This window comes from Osmerus mordax, chromosome 3 (assembly GCF_038355195.1).
Source record: "Osmerus mordax isolate fOsmMor3 chromosome 3, fOsmMor3.pri, whole genome shotgun sequence".
In the NCBI taxonomy this organism is placed as follows: Eukaryota; Metazoa; Chordata; class Actinopteri; order Osmeriformes; family Osmeridae; genus Osmerus; species Osmerus mordax.
This window is the reverse complement of record NC_090052.1, coordinates 502,393-530,159: the sequence shown is the minus strand read 5'-3', so window position 1 is coordinate 530,159 and position 27,767 is coordinate 502,393. Positions and strand designations below refer to the sequence as shown.

Here is a 27,767-nt window from a genome sequence, read left to right as displayed (position 1 = left end):
CGCATTATTACACGGTGTAGAGTCTGTTTGTGAGACACGGTGTTGAGTCTGTTTCTGAGATCGGACAGTAGTGGTTTTAACCGTCAAATAAAATACGTTTGCAAGCACGACCCGGATCCTGAACATCACCTTATTTCTCTGTGTTCGGTGTTCTGCGTTAACACCCATCCCCCACGCGCGCACCGGGCCCGCATTCCTGCCTGCAACCAGGCCGTCTCTACGCATGCGCGCTCTTCACGGGGCAATGAGCTTGTCGAGGGGGCGCTCGAGACTGTAGAGAAGGCCGTTCCGTTCCGTTCCGAGCGAAACCAGCGGAGAGGAGGGTGAGGGGAAGGGAAAAAAGCGATCTGGCTCGGTCGGTCTTTGTTTCTACCTTGAAGGATATCGAAGGGACACACCAGAGAGACTACACCGATAAAATTCCCTGCCTGTAAGTCACCGGCCTTTTATTTCTTTTACGCAGTCATTTTAAGAACATATTATTCTTGGAATTGCATTTTAGAAATCAAATAAATGTGTTATTGTACGTTTAAATTGGAAGAAATTGGTAGACATGACCGAGATCTCTGCCCGTATTTCAGCGGCGCTGACAGCAGAGCAAATGAATGAATTTAGTGAAGTTTTAGGGAGGTATGTAGAGCGGGACGGAGACCGGGGTACGGGAGGCGCACTGGATCAATCATATCGAGACTCAATGATACTTTTTTTTTATTCTGCTGTATCCCAAACGGGTGAAAGAACCGGTTTTTCCACCGTACTGAAACGGTGAACGGCATGGTCGCTAGTAGCAGACTAGATAGCCTGCTAACCATTAGCAATGCAGCACTAGCTTGTGAACTCTTTGTGATAAGGTCTTAAATTTAAACGTATTCAGCCAGGTAACGCTATACATTCATACGTTTGGTCGTGATTTAAAGAAGTCAAATAAATAAAAGCTATTTTTACTTCAAACAAACCAACAAGGCTAAACGAACCCGCCTAACTTCCTCGCTACAGTAAACATATCTGGTTAGCTGCTAAGCTAACTAGCTAGCGACTAGCTAGCTCTAACTGATAATGTTTTGTTTTCAATCAAGTTTGTTTAGCTGGATTGTCTAGCTAGCTAGCAACAGTGAATTTATGAGCTTATTTTTTTTGTTTTGCCCTCACAGATTGTCTAAATTGATTGCAAATTGCATGTTAATCTTTAAGAAATGTATGCTACGTTTTGCCAACATATGTTGTTTAATTAGCCGGTCTAACTTAATGCTTGTTTGTTTGGAGAAATGACCCTCTACTACAGTATACAATTCTCAACTCATTCTTGCTAATGTTTTTTGAATTAAGCCAACTCTCTTGTATTGCATCAGAAAAACCTTTTCGAATCTTATATCTATTGAAACCATCTGGTGTTTCGTTAGATAAAGACCAATAGGTAAGGATTGTGTTTATTAAAGAAACCTGCCGGTAACGGGGAGACGTCGGAGAGCACAAAGCTGGATAATAGTCTGATAACATGCCGGTCACTCAACACACTACGACCGGACCAGCGGAACACGGCACACACAGACACACCCGTCCAAATGCACATATCAACAAATGTATCATATTTGACATAATTTACCCAAAAGTCATTGGCTGGGTGAATACGTTGGCAAGCTTTGTGTGGAGTAGTTACATCAGAATGGATGAAGATGCCTACATGCACATACTGTTGATCAGATTCCTTTGTCCAAATCAACTTGCATTAAGTAAGCATACACAACATGATGCGTTACAATTTATTTAGTGATCAGACTCTTATTCAAAGAGACATACAAACAGTAATAAATAATAATAAACAGCAGACAAATTGTGTTGTATTATAGCACTGAAGTACATTTACATTTATTCATTTAGCAGACGCTTTTATCCAAAGCGACTTCCAAGAGAGAGCTTTACAAAGTGCATAGGTCACTGATCATAACAAGATAGCCACAAAAACATTGCGAGTAGCCAAAACATGAAGCACACATTGTGAGCAACCAAAGTAAGTGCCAAAGGGAAGAACCATAAGAGCATGTAGTTAAACAAGTTCAATTAAACAACATGAACCGCTATAAGTGCAAGTGTACCTGTGGAAGTAGTCCCCTGTCTGGCCGGTCTCTGGGCCCTTTACCGACTGTTTACAAGGGAGGGCAGCCCCTCTCTGTTTCACTCCCCTCTCCTCTCCTGTCTCACCTCCCCTCTCTCTCTTCTCTCCTGTCTCACCCCTCTCTCTGTCTCCTGTCCTCTCTCACCTCCCCTCTCTCTCTCACCTCCCCTCCTGTCTCCTATCTCTCTCCTGTCTCACCTCTCTCCTGTCTCACCTCTCTCTCCTGTCTAAACTCTCCTGTCTCTCCTGTCTCACCTCTCTCTCTCCTGTCTCACCTCTCTCCTGTCTCTCCTCTCTCTCCTGTCTCACCTCTCTCTCCTGTCTCACCTCTCTCCTGTCTCACCTCTGTCTCTCCTGTCTCACCTCTCTCATGTCTCTCTCTCCTGTCTCACCTTTCTCTCCTGTCTCACCTCTCTCTCTCCTTTCTAACCTCTCTCTTGTCTCACCTCTCCTGTCTCATGTCTCTCTCTCCTTTCTAACCTCTCTCTTGTCTCACCTCTCCTGTCTCACCTCTCTCTCCTGTCTCCTCAGACTGACCAGCGGCTGACTCCAGACCCTGAGACATGTCCACCCCGGACCCCCCTATGGGAGGAACCCCTCGTCCGGGGCCCTCCCCAGGCCCAGGCCCCTCTCCCGGGGCCATGATGGGCCCCAGCCCCGGCCCCTCACCTGGCTCCGGCCACACCATGATGGGCCCCAGCCCCGGCCCGGGCCCATCGCCTGGCTCCACGCACACCATGATGGGCCCCAGCCCTGGCCCCCCTGGCCCTGGGCAGGCTCACCCCCCCCAGGGGCCCGGGGGGTACCCCCAGGAGAACATGCACCAGATGCACAAAGTAAGATGTTTGGTGGATGTGTCTCTGTGCTAAATGAGTCAACATTTCAATCTTGTACAAGTCGACTGTATTGTTAATCACATGTGTGTGTGTGTGGTGTGTGCAGCCTATGGAGGGCATGCATAAGGAGGCGGTGCCTGATGACCCTCGCTACGCCCAGATGAAGGGTATGAGACCAGGGGGGCACAGCGGCATGGGACCCCCTCCCAGCCCCCTGGACCAGCACTCCCAGGGTAAGCCTCCCCTACCAGCCCCCTAGCCCCCTGGACCAGCACTCCCAGGGTAAGCCTCCCCTACCAGCCCCCTAGCCCCCCTACCAGCCCCCTAGCCCCTCTACCAGCCCCCTAGCCCCTCTACCAGCCCCCTAGCCCCCCTACCAGCCCCCTAGCCCCTCTACCAGCCCCCTAGCCCCCCTACCAGCCCCCTAGCCCCTCTACCAGCCCCCTAGCCCCCCTACCAGCCCCCTAGCCCCTCTACCAGCCCCCTAGCCCCCCTACCAGCCCCCTAGCCCCTCTACCAGCCCCCTAGCCCCCCTACCAGCCCCCTAGCCCCTCTACCAGCCCCTCTACCAGCCCCCTAGCCCCCCTACCAGCCCCCTAGCCCCCCTACCAGCCCCCTAGCCCCTCTACCAGCCCCCTAGCCCCCCTACCAGCCCCCTAGCCCCTCTACCAGCCCCCTAGCCCCCCTACCAGCCCCCTAGCCCCCCTACCAGCCCCCTAGCCCCTCTACCAGCCCCTCTACCAGCCCCCTAGCCCCCCTACCAGCCCCCTAGCCCCTCTACCAGCCCCCTAGCCCCCCTACCAGCCCCCTAGCCCCTCTACCAGCCCCCTAGCCCCCCTACCAGCCCCCTAGCCCCTCTACCAGCCCCCTAGCCCCCCTACCAGCCCCCTAGCCCCCCTACCAGCCCCCTAGCCCCCCTACCAGCCCCCTAGCCCCTCTACCAGCCCCCTAGCCCCCCTACCAGCCCCCTAGCCCCCCTACCAGCCCCCTAGCCCCTCTACCAGCCCCCTAGCCCCCCTACCAGCCCCCCTAGCCCCCCTACCAGCCCCCTAGCCCCCCTACCAGCCCCCTAGCCCCCCTACCAGCCCCCTAGCCCCCCTACCAGCCCCCTAGCCCCTCTACCAGCCCCTCTACCAGCCCCCTAGCCCCCCTACCAGCCCCCTAGCCCCTCTACCAGCCCCCTAGCCCCCCTACCAGCCCCCTAGCCCCTCTACCAGCCCCCTAGCCCCCCTACCAGCCCCCTAGCCCCTCTACCAGCCCCCTAGCCCCCCTACCAGCCCCCTAGCCCCTCTACCAGCCCCCTAGCCCCCCTACCAGCCCCCTAGCCCCCCTACCAGCCCCCTAGCCCCCCTACCAGCCCCCTAGCCCCTCTACCAGCCCCCTAGCCCCTCTACCAGCCCCCTAGCCCCTCTACCAGCCCCCTAGCCCCTCTACCAGCCCCCTAGCCCCTCTACCAGCCCCCTAGCCCCCCTACCAGCCCCCTAGCCCCCCTACCAGCCCCCTAGCCCCTCTACCAGCCCCCTAGCCCCTCTACCAGCCCCCTAGCCCCCCTACCAGCCCCCTAGACCAGCACTCCCAGGATAGATCGAGGGGGGGGTTGGTATGTACTCAGTGTAGAGGCTTTTTCATTAGTTCCATCACTATGTTTTGATTTTATAAACCAGCTAACCTGCCTCCCCCTCCTCCCCAGGATACCCTTCCCCTCTGGGGGGCTCGGACCACGCCCCAAGCCCTGTCCCGGCCAACGGCCCTCCCCCCGGCCCCATGATGCCGTCCGGCCCGATGGAGGGCAGTGGGGACCCCCAGGCACTAGGGGCCCCTGGCCGCGGGGGAGCCCCAGGCCCCGGTGCTGGGGCTGGGGGTCCTGCTCCCTTCAACCAGAACCAGCTGCACCAGCTCCGGGCTCAGATCATGGCCTACAAGATGCTGGCGCGTGGCCAGCCCCTCCCAGACCACTTGCAGATGGCTGTGCAGGGGAAGAGGCCCATGCCTGGCATGCAGCAGCCGCCCCTACCCAACATGGCTGCCGGACCGGGGGCGGGGCCAGGGGCGGGGCCCGGGCCTGCTCAGGCAAACTATAACAGACCACACGGTAAGCTGCCACTAACCCATTGGATGGAGGAGATGTCCGTCAAGCACACATATAGATAGATGGGGAGATGTATGTATGTATGTATATTGATACAGATAGATATTGATATATAAATACTGATACAATATACATCTCTTTATAGCTTTTATATGTATGTAGAGATATTCATGTACTGTACATGTGTGTGTGTGTGTATTTAATGTATGTGTGTGTGTGTATATAATGTAACAACAAGATGAGCAGGAAGAGAGAGGGTTTGAGACCCCTGGTGGTCACTGCTGGTATCCATGGCTGTGTTGCCATGGAAACCCTGTTACCGAGGCTGATGTTGCCGTGCTCTGCAGGTATGGGAGGACCGACCATGCCCCCCCCTGGCCCCTCCGGACCCCCCAGCATGCAGGGCCCCCCCACCAACGGCCCCCCCAAACCTTGGCCTGAAGGTGAGGTCTCGCCCCCTGACTTCTGACCTCTGGGCTAGGATGGTGGTTATGTTCTGAGCTGACAGTAAATCAAATTTACACAGACCCCCCCTCTCCCTACACACAGACCCCCCCTCTCCCTAGAATCAGAATCAGAAAGGGATTTATTCGCCATGAAAGTTTGCACAGACAAGGAATTTGCTTTGGCAGGAAGGTGCATACAATAAACATATACCTAAAATTTAAATATGTGGACTAACTATACTAAGGGTACATAAACTAGCAGTACTAAGTGGGATAAATATAAGTTGCCGTAAATTACAATATAAAAATACAAATATTACAAAAAATACAAATGTACAAGATACCATGTTGTGGTGCAGTGCAAAAGCAGAGTGTTTTAAGCAATACGTCATTTGAGTCAGTGTGGTCCCTTGGCCTTGTTGAAGAGGCCAACAGCGGAAGGGAAGAAACTGTTTTTGTGGCGTGAGGTATTGGTCCTGATAGACCGCAGCCTTCTGCCGGAGGGGAGTGACTGAAACAGGGAGTGTCCAGGGTGGGAGGAGTCGGCCACAATCTTCCTCGCTCGCCTCAGGGTCCTCGAGGTGTGCAGGTCCTCGAGGGTAGGCAGATTGCAGCCAATCACCTTCTCAGCAGTACGGATGATACGCTGCAGTCTGCTCTTGTCCTTGGCAGTGGCAGCAGCGTACCAGACGGTGATGGAGGAGGTGAGGATGGACTCAATGATGGCTGAGTAGAAGTGCACCATCATTGTCTTTGGCAGGTTGAACTTCTTCAGCTGCCGAAGGAAGTACATCCTCTGTTGTGCTTTCTTGATGAGGGAGCTGATGTTCAGTTCCCACTTGAGGTCCTGGGAGAGGATAGTGCCCAGGAAGCGGAAGGACTCCACAGTGTTGACTGGGGAGTCACACAGGGTGATGGGGGTGAGTGGGGCTGTGTTCCTCCTGAAGTCCACAACCATCTCCACTGTCTTAAGAGCATTGAGCTCTAAGTTGTTCTGGCTGCACCAGGTCACCAGGTTGGCCGCTTCCCACCTATAATCAGACTCGTCTCCACCAGAGATCAGCCCAATAAGGGTGGTGTCGTCCGCAAACTTCAGGAGTTTGACGGACGGATGACTGGAGGTGCAACTGTTGGTGTACAGGGAGAAGAGCAGAGGAGAAAGGACGCAGCCCTGAGGTGATCCGGTGCTGATGGACCGGGAGTCAGAGACTTGTGTTCCCAGCTTAACGCACCGCTTCCTGTCAGACAGGAAGTCTGTGATCCACCTGCAGGTGGAATCAGGCACGTTCAGCTGGGAGAGCTTGTCCTGAAGCAGGGCGGGGATGATGGTGTTGAAGGCAGAGCTGAAGTCCACAAACAGGATCCTGGCATAGGATGCTGGGGAGTCCAGGTGCTGTAGGGTGAAGTGGAGGGCCATGTTAACTGCATCGTCCACAGACCTGTTGGCTCTGTAGGCAAACTGCAGGGGGTCCAGTAGAGGGTCTGTGATGGATTTAAGGTGTGCCAGCACCAGGCACTCGAAAGACTTCATTACCACAGAGGTCAGGGCGACGGGTCTGTAGTCATTATGTCCTGTTGGCCTTGGCTTTTTGGGCACAGGGATGATGGTGGAGGACTTGAGACAGGCTGGCACATGGCATGTCTCAAGGGAGGTGTTAAAGATGTGGGTAAACACCGGAGACAGCTGGTCAGCGCAGTGCTTGAGGGTGGCTGGAGAGACAGAGTCCGGCCCAGCTGCTTTGCGGGGGTTCTGCCTCTTGAAAAGTCTGTTAACTTCACCCTCCTGAATGGAGAGAGTCGTCACTGTAGAGGGGGGGAGGTGGGAGGCCTCCTGGGTGGGAAGGGGTAGTTCAAGACTGTCCAATTGTCTTTCAAATCTGCAGTAGAACTCATTCAGGTCGTTGGCCAGGCGGGAGTCGTTAGTGGAGTGGGGGGCTCTGGGCTTGTAGTTGGTAATTTGCCTGAGCCCTCTCCAGACAGAAGCAGAGTCGTTTGCAGAGAATTGGTGTTTTAGCCTCTCTGAGTACAGTCGTTTAGCCTCCCTCACCGCCTTGCTAAACCTGTTCTTCGACTCCTTGAAACTGTCTTTGTCCCCACTCCTAAACGCGGCCTCTTTCTCTGACCTCAACCTTCTGAGTTTAGCTGTAAACCAGGGTTTGTCGTTGTTGTAGCTTACCCTGGTGCGTGTTGGTATACAGCAGTCCTCACAGAAGCTGATGTATGATGTCACAGCCTCTGTGAGCTCATCCAGACTATTGGTAGCAGTCGTGAACATGTCCCAGTCAGTGCAGTCCAAGCACGCCCGCAGATCCTCCATAGCTTCACTGGTCCACTGTTTTGATGTCCTCACAGCAGGCTTACAGCGCTTTAGCTTCTGCCTGTATGCAGGAATCAGGTGGACCATGGCGTGGTCAGAGTGACCCAGTGCTGCTCGGGGGACCGCATGGTATGCTTTGCTGATTGTAGAGTAGCAGTGATCCAGGGTGTTTCCTTCTCTGGTAGGGCATTTGATGAATTGTCTATATTTTGGGAGTTCTTGAGTGAGATTGCCTTTGTTAAAGTCGCCTAGCACAATAACCAAGGAATCCGGATTTTCATGCTCCACACTCAGTATCTGGCTGGCGAGCACACGTTGAGCCTCGTTGACTCTAGCCTGCGGAGGCATGTAGACGCCAACCAGAATGAATGATGCAAACTCTCGTGGCGAGTAAAAAGATCTACAGTTAATAAAAAATGATTCCAGATCAGGAGAACAGTGCTGCAGAATCACTGTCACATCTTCACACCAGCCACTGTTAATGTAAAAACAAATACCACCGCCTTTCGTTTTGCCAGAGAGCACAGGGTTACGATCCGCTCTCAGCAGTTTGAAACCTGCTAGCTGTAGCGCAGAGTCTGGGATCAGTTCACTCAGCCATGTCTCCGTAAAGCACAAAACGGAAGATGAATGAAAGTCTCTGTTTTTCCACACCAGTAGCTGAAGTTCATCCAGTTTGTTGCTCAGTGAACGCACGTTGGAGAGAAATATCCCCGGTAACGCTGTGCGTGCCCCACGCCGACGGAGTCGCACCAGAGCACCGGCTCGTTTAACTCTCCTACGCCGCTTCGCTGCTAGGACAAAACCGAGGGTGGTTTGGACTATAATTCCCACTAATTCCGCCGCTGGAAGCAGAAAAGTGGGAAATAAATCCACAGGAGTTGTAGTCCTGATGTTTAGAAGTACTTCTATAGTTAGAGAACCCCGGAAATCTTGGCAGAACACTGAATTAACAGACAACAACAAGACAAAAAAGAGCGCACCTAACGACCGAGGCAGCCATCATCGGCGCCATCATGATTGAACACACAGACCCCCCCTCTCCCTACACACAGACCCCCCTCCCCCAGCAGCATAGTGACCTGTGACCCCTCTGTGTTGCAGCATAGTGACCTGTGACCCCTCTGTGTTGCAGCATAGTGACCTTTGACCCCTCTGTGTTGCAGCATAGTCACCTGTGACCCCTCTGTGTTGCAGCATAGTGACCTGTGACCCCTCTGTGTTGCAGCATAGTGACCTTTGACCCCTCTGTGTTGCAGCATAGTGACCTGTGACCCCTCTGTGTTGCAGCATAGTGACCTGTGACCCCTCTGTATTCCAGGCCCCATGGTGAACGCCGCTGCTCCATCCAGCGCCCCCCAGAAGCTGCCCCCCCCCCCAGCCCACCGGCCGCCCCTCCCCCGCCCCCCCCTCCGTGCCCCCGGCCGCCTCCCCCGTCATGCCCCCCCAGACCCAGTCCCCCGGCCAGCCTGCCCAGCCCCCCCCCATGGTGCTGCACCAGAAGCAGAACAGGATCACACCCATCCAAAAGCCCAGAGGACTGGACCCTGTGGAGATCCTACAGGAGAGAGAGTTCAGGTGAGACCCGGAGAAACCATGAGAGTTCAGGTGAGACCAGGAGAGAGAGTTCAGGTGAAGCCAGGAGAGAGAGTTCAGGTGAGACCAGTCTGGACCAGGACCACAACTAGATCAGATGGGTTCCATTTGCACCAACGGTTCATGCAGGACTGATGTTGGTGTGTGTGTGTGTGCGCAGGCTCCAAGCTCGTATCGCCCACCGTATCCAGGAGTTGGAGCAGCTTCCTGGCTCTCTGGCCGGAGACCTGAGGACCAAGGCCAACATCGAGCTGAAGGCCCTCCGCCTCCTCACCTTCCAGAGACAGGTACCTCCCCAGCACCCCTCTCCTCCTCTCTCCCTCCCCAGCACCCCTCTCCTCCTCTCTCCTTCCCCAGCACCCCTCTCCTCCTCTCTCCCTCCCCAGCACCCCTCTCCTCCTCTCTCCCTCCCCAGCACCCCTCTCCTCCTCTCTCCCTCCCCAGCACCCCTCTCCTCCTCTCTCCCTCCCCAGCACCCCTCTCCTCCTCTCTCCTTCCCCAGCACCCCTCTCCTCTCTCCTTCCCCAGCACCCCTCTCCTCCTCTCTCCTTCCCCAGCACCCCTCTCCTCCTCTCTCCCTCCCCAGCACCCCTCTCCTCCTCTCTCCTTCCCCAGCACCCCTCTCCTCCTCTCTCCTTCCCCAGCACCCCTCTCCTCCTCTCTCCCTCCCCAGCACCCCTCTCCTCCTCTCTCCTTCCCCAGCACCCCTCTCCTCCTCTCTCCTTCCCCAGCACCCCTCTCCTCCTCTCTCCTTCCCCAGCACCCCTCTCCTCCTCTCTCCCTCCCCAGCACCCCTCTCCTCCTCTCTCCTTCCCCAGCACCCCTCTCCTCCTCTCTCCTTCCCCAGCACCCCTCTCCTCCTCTCTCCTTCCCCAGCACCCCTCTCCCCCTCTCTCCCTCCCCAGCACCCCTCTCCTCCTCTCCTTCCCCAGCACCCCTCTCCTCCTCTCTCCTTCCCCAGCACCCCTCTCCTCCTCTCTCCTTCCCCAGCACCCCTCTCCTCCTCTCTCCCTCCCCAGCACCCCTCTCCTCCTCTCTCCTTCCCCAGCACCCCTCTCCTCCTCTCTCCTTCCCCAGCACCCCTCTCCTCCTCTCTCCTTCCCCAGCACCCCTCTCCTCCTCTCTCCTTCACCAGCACCCCTCTCCTCCTCTCTCCCTCCCCAGCACCCCTCTCCTCCTCTCTCCTTCCCCAGCACCCCTCTCCTCCTCTCTCCTTCCCCAGCACCCCTCTCCTCCTCTCTCCCTCCCCAGCACCCCTCTCCTCCTCTCTCCTTCCCCAGCACCCCTCTCCTCCTCTCTCCCTCCCCAGCACCCCTCTCCTCCTCTCTCCTTCCCCAGCACCCCTCTCCTCCTCTCTCCTTCCCCAGCACCCGTCTCCTCCTCTCTCCCTCCCCAGCACCCCTCTCCTCCTCTCTCCTTCTCCAGCACCCCTCTCCTCCTCTCTCCCTCCCCAGCACCCCTCTCCTCCTCTCTCCCTCCCCAGCACCCCTCTCCTCCTCTCTCCTTCCCCAGCACCCCTCTCCTCCTCTCTCCTTCCCCAGCACCCCTCTCCTCCTCTCTCCCTCCCCAGCACCCCTCTCCTCCTCTCTCCTTCCCCAGCACCCCTCTCCTCCTCTCTCCCTCCCCAGCACCCCTCTCCTCCTCTCTCCTTCCCCAGCACCCCTCTCCTCTCTCCTTCCCCAGCACCCCTCTCCTCCTCTCTCCCTCCCCAGCACCCCTCTCCTCCTCTCTCCTTCCCCAGCACCCCTCTCCCCCTCTCTCCCTCCCCAGCACCCCTCTCCTCCTCTCTCCCTCCCCAGCACCCCTCTCCTCCTCTCTCCTTCCCCAGCACCCCTCTCCTCCTCTCTCTCTAACGCTCTCCCCCTGTCCTCCTCCAGCTGCGTCAGGAGGTGGTGGTGTGCATGCGCAGGGACACAGCGCTTGAGACCGCTCTGAACGCCAAGGCCTACAAGCGCAGCAAGCGCCAGTCCCTGAGGGAGGCCCGCATCACAGAGAAGCTGGAGAAGCAGCAGAAGATCGAGCAGGAGAGGAAGCGCCGGCAGAAGCACCAGGTGAGGGCTCCTATGAGCTGCACAATACAGCAGGAGGGTTATTAGTTTCTTCTTTCAGATGAGTACAACTCTAATTGTGTATGTGTGCGCAGGAGTACCTGAACAGCATCCTGCAGCATGCAAAGGACTTTAAGGAGTACCACCGCTCTATGGCTGCCAAGCTGCAGAAGGCCACCAAGGCCGTGGCCACCTACCACGCCAACACGGAGCGCGAGCAGAAGAAGGAGAACGAACGCATTGAGAAGGAGAGGATGAGGAGGCTGATGGTGAGACGCACACCTGCACACACACACCTGCACACACACACACTTGTACACACACCTGCACACACACATGTACACACAAACACCTGTTCATACACACATTTGCATTGTCTGTACATATGCTGTGTGTGTGTGCAGGCAGAGGACGAGGAGGGCTACAGGAAGCTGATCGACCAGAAGAAAGACAAGCGTCTGGCCTACCTGCTGCAGCAGACCGATGAGTACGTGGCCAACCTCACGGAGCTGGTCCGCGCCCACAAGGCCGTGCAGGCGCTGAAGGACAAGAAGAAGAAAAAGAAGAAGAAGGTGATGGTGGGGGTCAGGGGTCACGAGCAGGGTCAGGGGCCGTGGGGTCAGGGTTATGGGGTCAGGGGTCAAGGTTATGGGTATCTAAGTTGTGTCTCTCCTCCAGAAGCCAGAGAACACAGAGGGGGGGTCTGGACTGGGTCCTGATGGAGAGGTGAATCTGTCTGTCTACCTGTCTGTCTCTCTGTTTACCTGTCTACCTGTCTGTCTCTCTGTTTACCTGTCTACCTTTTCTGTGTCTGTTTACCTGTCTGTCTCCCTGCCTGTTTGTTTACCTACCTGTCTGTTTGTCTCCTTGCCTGTCTGTCTACCTGCCTGTCTGTCTGTCTCCCTGTCTGTGTGTTTACCCGTGTGTCCTGCCTGTCTGTCTGTCTACCTGCCTGTGTGTCTGTCTGTCTACCTGTCTGTGTGTTTACCTGTGTGTCTGTTTACCCGTGTGTCCTGCCTGTCTGTCTGTCTACCTGCCTGTGTGTCTGTCTGTCTACCTGCCTGTGTGTTTACCTGTGTGTCCTGCCTGTCTGTCTACCTGCCTGTGTGTCTGTCTGTCTACCTGCCTGTGTGTGTCCTGCCCTGTCTGTCTGTCTACCTGCCTGTGTGTCTGTCTACCTGCCTGTGTGTCTGTCTACCTGCCTGTGTGTTTACCTGTGTGTCCTGCCTGTGTGTCTGTCTACCTGCCTGTGTGTTTACCTGTGTGTCCGTGTGTCCTGCTCCAGCCCCTGGATGAGAGCAGCCAGATGAGTGACCTGCCGGTGAAGGTGATCCACATGGACAGTGGCAAGATCCTGACAGGGCTGGAGGCCCCCAGGGCCGGGCAGCTGGAGGCCTGGCTGGAGATGAACCCTGGGTGGGCCCAACACACACACACACACACACACACTTGTTCTAGCCTGGACCTTGTTCTACTGAATGCTGATGTGTGTGTCTGTCTGTGTGTGTGCAGGTACGAGGTGGCGCCCCGCTCAGACAGTGAGGACAGCGGCTCAGAGGAGGACGAGGTAGGACCCCCTAGAGCCCCCCCAGGGGGAGCTGTGTGTGAGAGAGAGAAGTGCGTGTGTGTGACCCTCCTCTGCCTCTGCCCCCCCAGGAGGAGGAGGAGGAGCCACAGTCGTCCAAGGCCACGCCCCCAGAGGAGAAGAAGAAGATTCCAGACCCGGACACAGAGGACGTGTCAGAGTTCGACGTTCGCCACATCATCGAGTACGAGTCCCCCACACACATCTTCCACACACACACACACACACCTCCCACCTGGGCTGCCCACACACACACACACCTCCCACCTGGGCTGCCCCCCCCCCCCACACACACACACACACCTCCCACCTGGGCTGCCCCCCCCCCCCCCACACACACACACACACTTTCCACCTGGGCTGACCCCCCAAACACACACACACATACTCACTCTCTCTCTGTGTGTGGGCATCAGTAAGCAGTGTTCCCCCCACAGACATGCCAAGCAGGACGTGGATGATGAGTACGGCAGCGCTGCCTTCGCCCGCGGCCTGCAGTCCTACTACGCCGTGGCCCACGCCGTCACCGAGAGAGTGGACAAGCAGTCCACCCTGCTGATCAACGGACAGCTCAAACAGTACCAGGTACGGGGGGGGTGCTGTGTGTGTCGGCAGGGTGCGTGTGTCGGCAGGGTGCGTGTGTCGGCAGGGTGCGTGTGTCGGCAGGGTGCGTGTGTCGGCAGGGTGCGTGTGTGTCGGCAGGGTGCGTGTGTGTCGGCAGGGTGCGTGTGTCGGCAGGGTGCGTGTGTCGGCAGGGTGCGTGTGTCGGCAGGGTGCGTGTGTGTCGGCAGGGTGCGTGTGTCGGCAGGGTGCGTGTGTCGGCAGGGTGCGTGTGTGTCGGCAGGGTGCGTGTGTGTCGGCAGGGTGCGTGTGTGTCGGCAGGGTGCGTGTGTCGGCAGGGTGCGTGTGTGTCGGCAGGGTGCGTGTGTCGGCAGGGTGCGTGTGTCGGCAGGGTGCGTGTGTGTCGGCAGGGTGCGTGTGTCGGCAGGGTGCGTGTGTCGGCAGGGTGCGTGTGTCGGCAGGGTGCGTGTGTCATCAGTGTGTCCTGCCGCAGATCAAGGGTTTGGAGTGGCTGGTGTCTCTGTACAACAACAACCTGAACGGGATCCTGGCTGATGAGATGGGTCTGGGCAAGACCATCCAGACCATCGCTCTCATCACCTACCTGATGGAGATGAAACGCATCAACGGGCCTTTCCTCATCATCGTTCCACTCTCGTACGTTAGCTCTCCTCTACGCTCTCCTCTCCTCTACGCTCTCCTCTCTCTTCCTCCTCCTCTCTCTTCCTCGTTCCACTCTCGTACGTTAGCTCTCCTCCCTCCTCTCTCCTCTCACCTCTCCTCCTCCTTTCTCCTCCCTCCTCTCTCCTCTCAGCTCTCCTCCTCTCTCTTCCTCTCCTCTCAGCTCTCCTCCCTCCTCTCCTCCTCCTCTCCTCCCTCCTCTCCTCTCAGCTCTCCTCCTCTCCTCTCAACTCTCCTCCTCTCTCCTCCTCTCCTCTCAGCTCTCCTCCTCCTCTCCTCTCAGCTCTCCTCCTCCTCTCTCCTCCTCTCTCCTCTCTGCTCTCCTCTCAGCTCTCCTCCTCCTCTCTCCTCCTCTCTGCTCTCCTCTCAGCTCTCCTCCTCCTCTCTCCTCCTCTCTGCTCTCCTCTCAGCTCTCCTCCCTCCTCTCCTCTCCTCTTCTCTCTAGTGTTGTGTGGGGGGATATTAAGGCTTGAGCTGGCTTGGTCTGGAACTAACTTCTCCCTCCTGTGTGTGTGTGCAGGACTCTGTCTAACTGGGTGTATGAGTTTGATAAGTGGGCTCCATCGGTGGTCAAGGTGTCCTACAAGGTGAGTCAGACTCTCTTACGGTGCGTGTCCACTAGCGACGCGATGCAAGCGACAACATGCTTTCCATACATTTTCAATGGAAACAGGTGCATTGTGGGTAGCAATTCGAGTTGAGATTTTCTCAACTTTGTCAATGAGGAACGATTTTCGTGAGCGATGGCCAATCGGCTTGTTGTTGTTGTTGTTATTTCTTGTAACGTAGAAACCGTTGGTCATGGTAAACATTTATAGTTTTCAAAGTTTCACGATGGAGGACAAACTGATCGTCTGTGTGGCTCCACACCCATCCCTGTTTGATACGTCTCAGGACGGAGCATGGGGCATGGCGCGGGGCATGGCGCGGGGCATGGCGCAGGGCATGGCGCGGGGCATGGCTCGGGGCATGGCGCAGGGTCGCCGATGTTGTTGGTGCTCCTGGTGGGGGTTTTGTTCTTTTAAATTCTGTCTCGTAACAAAATGTAGCTAGCCTAACTGTGCTAGCTAGCTAGCCCCGTCGGTGGTCCAGTACACTGGTTACCCTGAGTGCCCGGTGGCATACTGTAACATTTAATCTTTCACCCTGAATAAAATTTAATAAAAATATGCTACATATAGCTAGCGTATTGGATTTCCTGCATGTGTGTAAAAGTTGTTTCATCCATATTGTGAGACTGCGTTACACACTATATTAGTGGCGTTCACGTCCGATCGCGTACTGTAACATTTAATCTTTCACTCTGGTTAAAATACAACCAGAACTAGTGTGTACAGTAGATAACGTCATGCTACATCTAACCAGCGTATCGGACTTTTGCTTAATGTGTGTAAAAGTTGTATTTTCATCGATATTGCGAGTACGTAAACCCAAATCTGCACACTGCCATGACGTGCACTGTGGGAATGCAAGCGGTTCGCGTCGCTGTAGTGGACATGTACTGTGAGTATCCTAGCAGAGGGAGGGAGCCCCTGGGACAGGGGTCTCACTGTCGTGTGTGTGTGCAGGGATCTCCACAAGCGAGGCGTGCGTTCGTCCCCATCCTGCGCAGCGGCAAGTTCAACGTTCTGCTGACCACCTACGAGTACATCATCAAGGACAAGCAGGTCCTGGCTAAGGTAGGACACACACACACACTATGCAGGTCCTGGCTAAGGTAGGACACACACACACACTATGCAGGTCCTGGCTAAGGTAGGACACACACACACTATGCAGGTCCTGGCTAAGGTAGGACACACACACACACTATGCAGGTCCTGGCTAAGGTAGGACACACACACACTATGCAGGTCCTGGCTAAGGTAGGACACACACACACTATGCAGGTCCTGGCTAAGGTAGGACACACACACTATGCAGGTCCTGGCTAAGGTAGGACACACACACACACTATGCAGGTCCTGACATGGTAACCTCTCCCCCCAGCTGCGTTGGAAGTACATGATCGTGGATGAGGGTCACCGGATGAAGAACCACCACTGTAAGCTGACGGTGGTGCTGAACACACACTACCTGGCCCCGCGCCGCCTGCTGCTGACGGGCACCCCGCTGCAGAACAAGCTGCCCGAGCTCTGGGCGCTGCTCAACTTCCTGCTGCCCACCATCTTCAAGAGCTGCAGCACCTTCGAGCAGTGGTTCAACGCCCCCTTCGCCATGACTGGGGAGAAGGTGAGACACACACACACACATCATGACAGGGAGTAGGTGAGACTCACACACACAGGTGTGTATATACACACACACACACACACACATCAGGACGGGCAGAAGGTGAGACACACACACACACACAGGTGTGTATATACACACACACACACACACACACATCAGGACGGGCAGAAGGTGAGACACACACACACACACAGGTGTGTATATACACACACACACACACACACATCAGGACGGGCAGAAGGTGAGACACACACACACACATCATGACAGGGAGTAGGTGAGACTCACACACACACAGGTGTGTATATACACACACACACACACACACATCAGGACGGGCAGAAGGTGAGACACACACACACATCATGACAGGGAGTAGGTGAGACTCACACACACACAGGTGTGTATATACACACACACACACATCAGGACGGGCAGAAGGTGAGACTCACACACACACATCATGACAGGGAGTAGGTGAGACTCACCCACACACAGGTGTGTATACACACACACACACACACATCAGGACGGGCAGAAGGTGAGACTGATGTGGACATCCCCCCAGGTGGACCTGAACGAGGAGGAGACCATCCTGATCATCAGGCGTCTCCACAAGGTGCTCCGCCCCTTCCTGCTGCGCCGCCTCAAGAAGGAAGTGGAGGCTCAGCTACCTGAGAAGGTATCCCTCTCTCTTTCACACACGCATGCTCGCTCTCTCCCTCTACTCTCTCTTTCACACACACATGCTCGCTCTCTCCCTCTACTCTCTCTTTCACACACACATGCTCGCTCTCTCCCTCTACTCTCTCTTTCACACACACATGCTCGCTCTCTCCCTCTACTCTCTCTTTCACACACACATGCTCGCTCTCTCCCTCTACTCTCTCTTTCACACACACATGCTCGCTCTCTCCCTCTACTCTCTCTTTCACACACACATGCTCGCTCTCTCCCTCTACTCTCTCTTTCACACACACATGCTCGCTCTCTCCCTCTACTCTCTCTTTCACACACACATGCTCGCTCTCTCCCTCTACTCTCTCTCACACACACATGCTCGCTCTCTCCCTCTACTCTCTCTCTTTCACACACACATGCTCGCTCTCTCCCTCTACTCTCTCTCTTTCACACACACATGCTCGCTCTCTCCCTCTACTCTCTCACACACACATGCTCGCTCTCTCCCTCTACTCTCTCTTTCTATAGATGTCTCTGTCTCAGTCCTGATCTGTCGTGTGTGTGTGTGTGTGTGTGTGTGTGTGTGTGTGTGTGTGTGCGGCAGGTGGAGTATGTGATCAAGTGTGACATGTCAGCTCTGCAGAGGGTTCTGTACAGACACATGCAGGCCAAGGGGGTGCTGCTGACCGACGGCTCTGAGAAGGACAAGAAGGTGAGCGGATATACCCGTGTGCTTTCATGCTACTGTCTGTGTGTGTGTGTGTGTGTGTGTGTGTGTGTGTGTTGAAACTTTATGTGTGTTGTGTTTCAGGGTAAAGGTGGAACCAAGACTCTGATGAACACCATCATGCAGCTGAGGAAGATCTGCAACCATCCTTACATGTTCCAGCATATAGAGGTACACCTCCCCAGCCCACCTTAAATGGCACACCTCCCCAGCCCACCTTAAATAGCACACCTCCCCAGCCCACCTTAAATAGCACACCTCCCCAGCCCACCTTAAATAGCACACCTCCCCAGCCCACCTTAAATAGCACACCTCCCCAGCCCACCTTAAATAGCACACCTCCCCAGCCCACCTTAAATAGCACACCTCCCCAGCCCACCTTAAATAGCACACCTCCCCAGCCCACCTTAAATAGCACACCTCCCCAGCCCACCTTAAATAGCACATGTTCAGATTGACCCCTGTATGAGAGCCTGTGGTTGTTGTGTAACTGGTGTGTCTGTCTCCAGGAATCCTTCTCTGAGCACCTGGGCTACACAGGAGGAGTAGTGAGTGGGTAGGTGTCTGTTACTGTCTGTTACTGTCTGTTATGACATGTTACTGTTAATACGTGTTAAGATCATTACACTCTAGGTGGACTGATGACCAGTGGTAGTATACCAAAAGGGAAAAAATATATAGAGGCTCCAATAATGGCAGTTGACATATATTGAACAATATTATTTACACACTTTTATTTATTGTTTGAGAAATGCATAAAGCACATTTTGATAAATCCACCAAAAACTGCAGTTTGGGAACAATTAAGCAATTATGTTATTCACTTATTGTGGCCACTGGCCACTAAATGGCAGAGATATAATCTAAAACAATTGACATAGCTTTTTATTAAAGGAACACTGCAGACCCCTAAATAGATCGAAATCATTTTGCCGATCATGTTTCCGACATGTTAGGCACTAAAAACATTTTCTCAGCGCGTTCGAAAATGTTGGGGTGACGTCACTGTATAAATGTCTGGTCACTTACCGAGCGTTTCAGATTTCATTTTCTCAAAGCCGGAGAAGAATACCCAGGGCTTGGTTTACACCTATCGACATTTCTAGCCACTGGGGGACTAAAGGCAGGCTAGTGGAACTAATATTAATGTTAAATAACCTCCTAAAGTGAAATTTTCATGTCATGGGACCTTTAATATAAAACCTCAAACGGACAGCAGAGTATTCTAACAATGTCTGGTATACTTCCACAGCATTTACTTTTTCAATTAAGTTTCAAACTAAATGACAGAAAATCACTAATCTCTGAAAATAGCTAAATCCTTGCAAATCTTAACTTTTTCACAATGGTGTCCAAAAATCTCAAATATACACCAGGTTATTCTAATAAAGACTTTTTCAATTAAGTTTCAAACAGAATGATAGAAAATGGCTCATCTCTGAAAATAGCATGAAATCCTCGCTAATCTTAATAACCTTTTCAGAATTGTACTGAGACATCTCAGATATGCACCAGATTATTTGAATAATCTGTGGCTTACTTCCACAGCCTTTACTTTTTCAATTACGTAAAAAAAGATTTTATAGAAAATTGCAGAAAATAGCACCAATAGCAACGTATTATAGTTACAATTATTTTATAATCAGATTACTTGTAATCTGTTACTCCCAAACCCTGCATGTTACGACATGTTACTGTTAATACATGTTACTGTTACTGAATGTTACTGTAGTAACATGTAGTAAACTGTCTGTTACTTCAGTAACATGTGGTGAACTGTCTGTTATTGTCGCTGTATGTTACTATCCGTCTGTGTCTGATCCTCTGTGGGCCTCCAGGCCCGACCTGTACCGCTCCTCAGGGAAGTTTGAGGTTCTGGACCGTATTCTACCCAAGCTGAGGGTCACCAACCACAAGGTGCTGCTCTTCTGTCAGATGACCACCCTCATGACCATCATGGAGGACTACTTCGCCTACCGCAACTTTAAATACCTCCGCCTGGACGGTGAGGGGGGGGGGGGATATCAAGGATATCTTTTCCTAGTCGAACACATCCATGGTTCCTGACCGTGTGCATGTGTGTGTGAGAGCAGGGACCACCTAGTCGAACACATCCATGGTTCCTGACCGTGTGCATGTGTGTGTGAGAGCAGGGACCACCTAGTCGAACACATCCATGGTTCCTGACCGTGTGCATGTGTGTGTGAGAGCAGGGACCACCTAGTCGAACACATCCATGGTTCCTGACCGTGTGCATGTGTGTGTGAGAGCAGGGACCACCTAGTCGAACACATCCATGGTTCCTGACCGTGTGCATGTGTGTGTGAGAGCAGGGACCACCTAGTTGAACACATCCATGGTTCCTGACCGTGTGCATGTGTGTGTGAGAGCAGGGACCACCTAGTCGAACACATCCATGGTTCCTGACCGTGTGCATGTGTGTGTGAGAGCAGGGACCACCTAGTCGAACACATCCATGGTTCCTGACCGTGTGCATGTGTGTGTGAGAGCAGGGACCACCTAGTCGAACACATCCATGGTTCCTGACCGTGTGCATGTGTGTGTGAGAGCAGGGACCACCTAGTTGAACACATCCATGGTTCCTGACCGTGTGCATGTGTGTGTGAGAGCAGGGACCACCTAGTTGAACACATCCATGGTTCCTGACCGTGTGCATGTGTGTGTGAGAGCAGGGACCACCTAGTTGAACACATCCATGGTTCCTGACCGTGTGCATGTGTGTGTGAGAGCAGGGACCACCTAGTTGAACACATCCATGGTTCCTGACCGTGTGCATGTGTGTGTGAGAGCAGGGACCACCAAGGCGGAGGACAGGGGCATGCTGCTGAAGACGTTTAATGACCCTGCGTCAGAGTATTTTGTGTTCCTGCTGTCGACGCGTGCGGGAGGGCTGGGCCTCAACCTGCAGTCTGCTGACACGGTCGTCATCTTCGACTCAGACTGGAACCCTCACCAGGTACACACACACACACACCAGGTGTACACACACACACACCAGGTGTACACACACACACCAGGTACACACACACACCAGGTACACACACACACCAGGTACACACACACCAGGTGTACACACACACACCAGGTGTACACACACACACCAGGTACACACACACACACACACCAGGTGTACACACACACACACACACCAGGTACACACACACACACCAGGTACACTTACCAGGTATCCATCCCTCCATCTCTAACCCTCTCCTCCTCGTCCCCCAGGACCTCCAGGCCCAGGACAGGGCCCACCGGATTGGGCAGCAGAACGAGGTGCGCGTGCTGCGGCTTTGCACGGTCAACAGCGTGGAGGAGAAGATCTTGGCGGCGGCCAAGTACAAGCTGAACGTGGACCAGAAGGTCATCCAGGCGGGCATGTTCGACCAGAAGTCGTCGAGCCACGAGCGCCGGGCCTTCCTGCAGGCCATCCTGGAGCATGAAGAGCAGGATGAGGCCTGCCCACAGGGGGGCTGGCGGGCCGGGGGGACGTGGGTGGGTGTGAGTACACCTCCAAAAACACACCACACACCTGCAGGGGGGACGTGGGTGGGTGTGAGTACACCTCCAAAAACACACCACACACCTGCAGGGGGGACGTGGGTGGGTGTGAGTACACCTCCAAAAACACACCACACACCTGCAGGGGGGACGTGGGTGGGTGTGAGTACACCTCCAAAAACACACCACACACCTGCAGGGGGGACGTGGGTGGGTGTGAGTACACCTCCAAAAACACACCACACACCTGCAGGGGGGACGTGGGTGGGTGTGAGTAGACCTCCAAAAACACACCACACACCTGCAGGGGGGACGTGGGTGGGTGTGAGTAGACCTCCAAAAACACACCACACACCCCCCCATCACTTCCATCTGTCTCCCTGTCATGCTCTGTCTGTCTCTCTCTGTTTTTTTCCCTCTTTTTTGAATCATGCTTTTTCATACATACGTAGAACAGTAGGGTTCCTCGTGTCTAGTCTGTCCTAGTTTCCCTGGTAACTCCAGCATTCCGACACATGCATGGTGTTCTCCCGGAGAGATCAGATTTCCCTGAACTCTCTGTCTGTCTCTCCTCTCTCCCCCCTGGTCTCACCTCTGCTCTCTCTCTCCCAGGAGGAAGATGAGGTCCCTGATGATGAGACAGTCAACCAGATGATCGCCAGGAGCGAGGAGGAGTTTGAACAGTTCATGGTGAGAACCCGTCCCTCATACAGGAGAACCCGTCCCTCATACAGGAGAACCTGTTCGTTCAGACGTGGTATCTAAGTGAGTCATGTTCCCCCAGCGTATGGACCTGGACCGGCGCCGTGAGGAGGCCCGGAACGTGAAGCGCCGACCTCGCCTGATGGAGGACGAGGAGCTGCCCACCTGGATCATGAAGGACGACGCGGAGGTGGAGCGGCTCACCTGCGAGGAGGAGGAGGAGAAGATGTTTGGGCGCGGCTCCCGTCAGAGGAAGGAGGTGGACTACAGTGACTCACTCACCGAGAAACAGTGGCTCAAGGTCAGTCACCCCTGACCTGTCTCGGATCTGGGCGAGAGAGAAGAGGGGGGAGAAGGAATGATGAGGGAGGGAGATGACGATGGAAGGAGAGAGAGGGGGAGGGAGGGAGATTGTTGAATGATGGAAGGAGAGAGGGGGAGGGAGGGAGATTGTTGAATGATGGAAGGAGAGAGGGGGAGGGAGGGAGGGAGGGAGATGGTTGGATGATGGAAGGAGAGAAAGGGGGAGGGAGCGAGATGGTTGGATGATGGAAGGAGAGAAAGGGGGAGGGAGCGAGATGGTTGGATGATGGAAGGAGAGAAAGGGGGAGGGAGCGAGATGGTTGGATGATGGAAGGAGAGAAAGGGGGAGGGAGCGAGATGGTTGGATGATGGAAGGAGAGACAGGGGGAGGGAGGGAGATGGTTGGATGATGGATGAATAGATAAAGAGAGAGGTGAAAGCAGGTCTATAGTCTGACCCCCCCCTCCTTTCCCAGGCTATTGAGGAGGGCACCCTGGATGAGATCGAGGAGGAGGTACGCCACAAGAAGACCACCAGGAAGAGGAAAAGGGACCGCGACCCCGACCTCCCGGGGCCGGCCACGCCCAGCTCCAGCGGGGGGCGGGGCAGAGATAAGGAGGAGGAAGGGAAGAAGACCAAGAAGAGGGGGCGCCCCCCTGCGGAGAAGCTGTCCCCCAACCCACCCTCTCTCACCAAGAAGATGAAGAAGATGGTGGACGCCGTTATTAAGTACAAGGACGGGTGAGGGGGTGTTCATGTGTGTCTCCTCTCACTCCCTGGCTGTCTGTCGCTCTCCACCTGTCTGTCGCTCTCCACCTGTCTGTCGCTCTCCACCTGTCTGTCCGTCTGTCTCCACCTGTCTGTCGCTCTCCACCTGTCTGTTGCTCTCCACCTGTCTGTCCGTCTGTCTCCACCTGTCTGTCGCTCTCCACCTGTCTGTCCGTCTGTCTCCACCTGTCTGTCGCTCTCCACCTGTCTGTCCGTCTGTCTCCACCTGTCTGTCGCTCTCCACCTGTATGTCCGTCTGTCTCCACCTGTATGTCCGTCTGTCTCCACCTGTCTGTCGCTCTCCACCTGTCTGTCGCTCTCCACCTGTCTTTCGCTCTCCACCTGTGTCTGAATGTGTCTCTCCTCTCACACCCTGGCTGTCTTGTTTCCACCTGTCTGTAGGTAGTCTGTCTGTATGTCTGTGACCTGTCTATCTCTACAGGACTAGTATGCTGTAGTTGAAGTGCACTAAGAGACTCCCCCCCCCCTCACAGCAGTAATGGCCGCCAGCTGAGCGAGGTGTTTATCCAGCTGCCCTCCAGGAAGGAGCTACCTGAGTACTATGAGCTCATCAGGAAGCCTGTGGACTTCAGGAAGATCAAGGTAGAGAACCAGGAAGCAGGAAGCAGGCAGCCTGCAGAGAGGACTTGCTCTGATCTAACCATGCTCTCCCTCCCTCTCTTCCCCCCACCCCCCCTCTCTCCCTCCCTGCTCTCTCCCTCCCTGCTCTCTCCCTCCTCTCTCCCTCCCTGCTCTCTCCACCCTCCCTGCTCTCTCCCTCCCTCCTCTCTCCCTCCCTGCTCTCTCCCTCCTCTCTCCCTCCCTGCTCTCTCCTCCCTCCCTGCTCTCTCCCTCCCTCCTCTCTCCCTCCCTGCTCTCTCCCTCCCTCCTCTCTCCCTCCCTGCTCTCTCCCTCCCTGCTCTCTCCCTCCCTGCTCTCTCCCTCCCTGCTCTCTCTCTCCCTGCTCTCTCCCTCCCTGCTCTCTCCCTCCCTGCTCTCTCCCTCCCTGCTCTCTCCCTCCCTGCTCTCTCCCTCCCTGCTCTCTCCCTCCCTCCCTGCTCTCTGTCTCTCCTCTCTCTCTCCCTCCCTGCTCTCTCTCTCTCCCTCCCTCCTTGCTCCCCCTTCTCTCTCTCTCCTCCCTCCCTGCTCTCTCTCCTCCCTCCCTGCTCTCTCTCTCTACCTCCCTCCCTGCTCCCCCTTCTCTCTCTCTCTCCCTCCTTGCTCCCCCTTCTCTCTCTCTCTCCCTCCCTGCTCTCTCTCTCTACCTCCCTCCTTGCTCCCCCTTCTCTCTCTCTCTCCCTCCCTGCTCTCTCTCTCTACCTCCCTCCCTGCTCCCCCTTCTCTCTCTCTCTCCCTCCTTGCTCCCCCTTCTCTCTCTCTCCTCCCTCCCTCCCTTCTCTCTCTCCCTCCCTCCCTGCTCTCTCTCTCTCTCTCCCTCCTTGCTCCCCCTTCTCTCTCTCTCCTCCCTCCCTGCTCTCTCTCTCCCTGCTCCCTCCCTCTCTCCTCCTCCAGGATCGGATCCGCAGTCATAAGTACCGCAGTCTGAACGACCTGGAGAAGGATGTGATGCTGCTCTGTCAGAACGCCCAGACCTTCAACCTGGAGGGCTCTCTGGTGAGACCTCCACCCTGACCCCTTACTCCCCAACCTGACCCCTTACTCCCCACCCTGACCCCTTACTCCCCACCCTGACCCCTTACTCCCCACCCTGACCCCTTACTCCCCACCCTGACCCCTTACTCCCCACCCTGACCCCTTACTCCCCACCCTGATGACCCCTGACCCCCCACCCTAATAACCCCTGACCCCACCCTGATGACCGCTGACCCCCCACCCTGATGACCCCTGACCCCACCCTAATGACCCCTGACCCCGGCCTCTCTAATCTCCAGATCTACGAGGACTCCATCGTGCTCCAGTCAGTGTTCACCAGCGTGAGGCAGAAGGTGGAGAAGGAGGAGGACAGCGAGGGGGAGGACAGCGAGGAGGAGGAGGAGGAGCTGGACGAAGGCTCAGAATCTGAATGTGAGGGGTTAACACACACACACACACACAGATGCACAAACACACAGGAGTGATCTGTTTTCAGGGCATAAAGTATTCCGGCACTGTGCCGGATGTCTAGCGTGCAGCCGTGAGGAAAAATAAGAATAATAATTTGGGAACTTGCATGCGGTTAATATTTGAGTCAATTGATTTCACCTACCAATCATATGAGAGGAACGCAGCTATAACTAACATTACAGCCTATCAGAAGCAGAGCAGGGCGGGTCCTGGCAACACAGTGTGAATGAGATCCATACGTCACGTTAGCGTTGTCGGTGAAAGCATGGAGCGCAAATTCATGAAGCCTGGGATGATGTCCAGCCCATAGATAAAGGACTCTGAATAAATGGCGCTGGGCGTGGATAGAAGGTAGAGACGGCGAGCCTTTTGGCAGTTGGTGCAAGGAACTGAGAGAGCCTGGTGCTTGTTTCTGCACGTTTTGCTCGAGAAAGCTACTATATGCCAGCAGCGGTAAAAAAGTGCTTGCTCGTCCTGTCATAGAGCCGCTGCCCGTGCACTCAAACTTACCACAGCGTTGCCAGGAGCAACCGTTACAGCTGACACACCCTTGTCTAGGACTGATCGTGTCTGCAACTTAAAAATACGTTTGTGCACATTTATTGCGGAACATGAACTTTTTTTAGCCACTGGTCATCCTGTGCAGAAAACTAGCAGATTTATGTATTTATTTACATTTACGTATTTCAGTTACAATTTTAACATACAACTGTAATGCTTGAAAATAAATGGGTTAGGGTTAACCCTAATACTTGGTGCCATTGAAGATAATTCTATCTGTGCAGTTTCTCTCCACCCCCAAAGAGGTTCAGGCTCAGCACTTCACTTCAGGCTCAGGGCTTCACTTCAGGCTCAGGGCTTCACTTCAGGCTCAGGACTTCACTTCAGGCTCAGGGCTTCACTTCAGGCTCAGGGCTTCACTTCAGGCTCAGGGCTTCACTTCAGGCTCAGGGCTTCACTTCAGGCTCAGGACTTCACTTCAGGCTCAGGGCTTCACTTCAGGCTCAGGACTTCACTTCAGGCTCAGGGCTTCACTTCAGGCTCAGGACTTCACTTCAGGCTCAGGACTTCACTTCAGGCTCAGGACTTCACTTCAGGCTCAGGGTCAGGGCTTCACTTCAGGCTCAGGGCTTCACTTCAGGCTCAGGGCTTCACTTCAGGCTCAGGACTTCACTTCAGGCTCAGGACTTCACTTCAGGCTCAGGACTTCACTTCAGGCTCAGGGCTTCACTTCAGGCTCAGGACTTCACTTCAGGCTCAGGACTTCACTTCAGGCTCAGGACTTCACTTCAGGCTCAGGGCTTCACTTCAGGCTCAGGGCTTCACTTCAGGCTCAGGACTTCACTTCAGGCTCAGGACTTCACTTCAGGCTCAGGACTTCACTTCAGGCTCAGGGCTTCACTTCAGGCTCAGGGCTTCACTTCAGGCTCAGGGCTTCACTTCAGGCTCAGGACTTCACTTCAGGCTCAGGGCTTCACTTCAGGCTCAGGGCTTCACTTCAGGCTCAGGACTTCACTTCAGGCTCAGGACTTCACTTCAGGCTCAGGGCTTCACTTCAGGCTCAGGGCTTCACTTCAGGCTCAGGGCTTCACTTCAGGCTCAGGGCTTCACTTCAGGCTCAGGACTTCACTTCAGGCTCAGGGCTTCACTTCAGGCTCAGGACTTCACTTCAGGCTCAGGGCTTCACTTCAGGCTCAGGACTTCACTTCAGGCTCAGGACTTCACTTCAGGCTCAGGACTTCACTTCAGGCTCAGGGCTTCACTTCAGGCTCAGGGCTTCACTTCAGGCTCAGGGCTTCACTTCAGGCTCAGGGCTTCACTTCAGGCTCAGGGCTTCACTTCAGGCTCAGGACTTCACTTCAGGCTCAGGGCTTCACTTCAGGCTCAGGGCTTCACTTCAGGCTCAGGGCTTCACTTCAGGCTCAGGGCTTCACTTCAGGCTCAGGACTTCACTTCAGGCTCAGGGCTTCACTTCAGGCTCAGGGCTTCACTTCAGGCTCAGGGCTTCACTTCAGGCTCAGGGCTTCACTTCAGGCTCAGGACTTCACTTTAACCGCCGGTGTTTTCCTGTGCTTGTCCTCCAGCTCGCTCGGTGAAGGTGAAGATCAAGCTGGGCAGGAAGGAGAGGGAGAAGGAGAGGGGGCGGAGCCAGCGCCGCAGGGGGCGGGCTCCAGGGCCAAGCCCGTCGTCAGCGACGACGATAGTGAGGAGGAGCAGGAGGAGGTGAGGCTCACACACCCTCTCTCTCACACACCCACACACACACACCCTCTCTCTCACACACCCTCTCTCACACACACCCACACACACACCCACACACCCTCTCTCTCACACACCCACACACACACACACACTCTCCCAGCAGTAAGTGAGGTTCTGTGTTGTAGGAGCGTTCTGCCAGCGGCAGTGAAGAGGACTGAGCACACCATCTCCGGACCCCCTGGACCTCCACTTGCACCCCTCCTTACCTACCCCCTCCCCCCTTACCTAGTT

General features: G+C 55.0%; 1 protein-coding gene across 1 annotated transcript; it reads left to right on the top strand.

Annotated features, from left to right (window-relative positions):
• Window positions 1-333: 333 nt before the first annotated feature.
• On the top strand, window positions 334-27,767 carry smarca4a (SWI/SNF related, matrix associated, actin dependent regulator of chromatin, subfamily a, member 4a). Its single transcript, XM_067232244.1, is given in 36 exon segments — window positions 334-430; window positions 2,645-2,949; window positions 3,056-3,182; window positions 4,640-5,041; window positions 5,386-5,481; window positions 9,123-9,169; window positions 9,171-9,379; window positions 9,558-9,684; window positions 11,275-11,448; window positions 11,541-11,714; window positions 11,850-12,017; window positions 12,124-12,171; window positions 12,731-12,861; window positions 12,958-13,012; window positions 13,102-13,214; window positions 13,468-13,615; window positions 14,085-14,248; window positions 14,793-14,859; window positions 15,841-15,951; window positions 16,262-16,504; window positions 17,076-17,189; window positions 17,793-17,900; window positions 18,000-18,086; window positions 18,425-18,471; window positions 19,754-19,920; window positions 20,729-20,892; window positions 21,165-21,431; window positions 22,050-22,127; window positions 22,222-22,440; window positions 22,918-23,183; window positions 23,705-23,813; window positions 24,723-24,824; window positions 25,103-25,235; window positions 27,359-27,436; window positions 27,439-27,497; window positions 27,662-27,767. Coding segments are annotated over 35 exon segments (4,908 nt in total). The 5' UTR covers window positions 334-430; window positions 2,645-2,676; the 3' UTR covers window positions 27,695-27,767.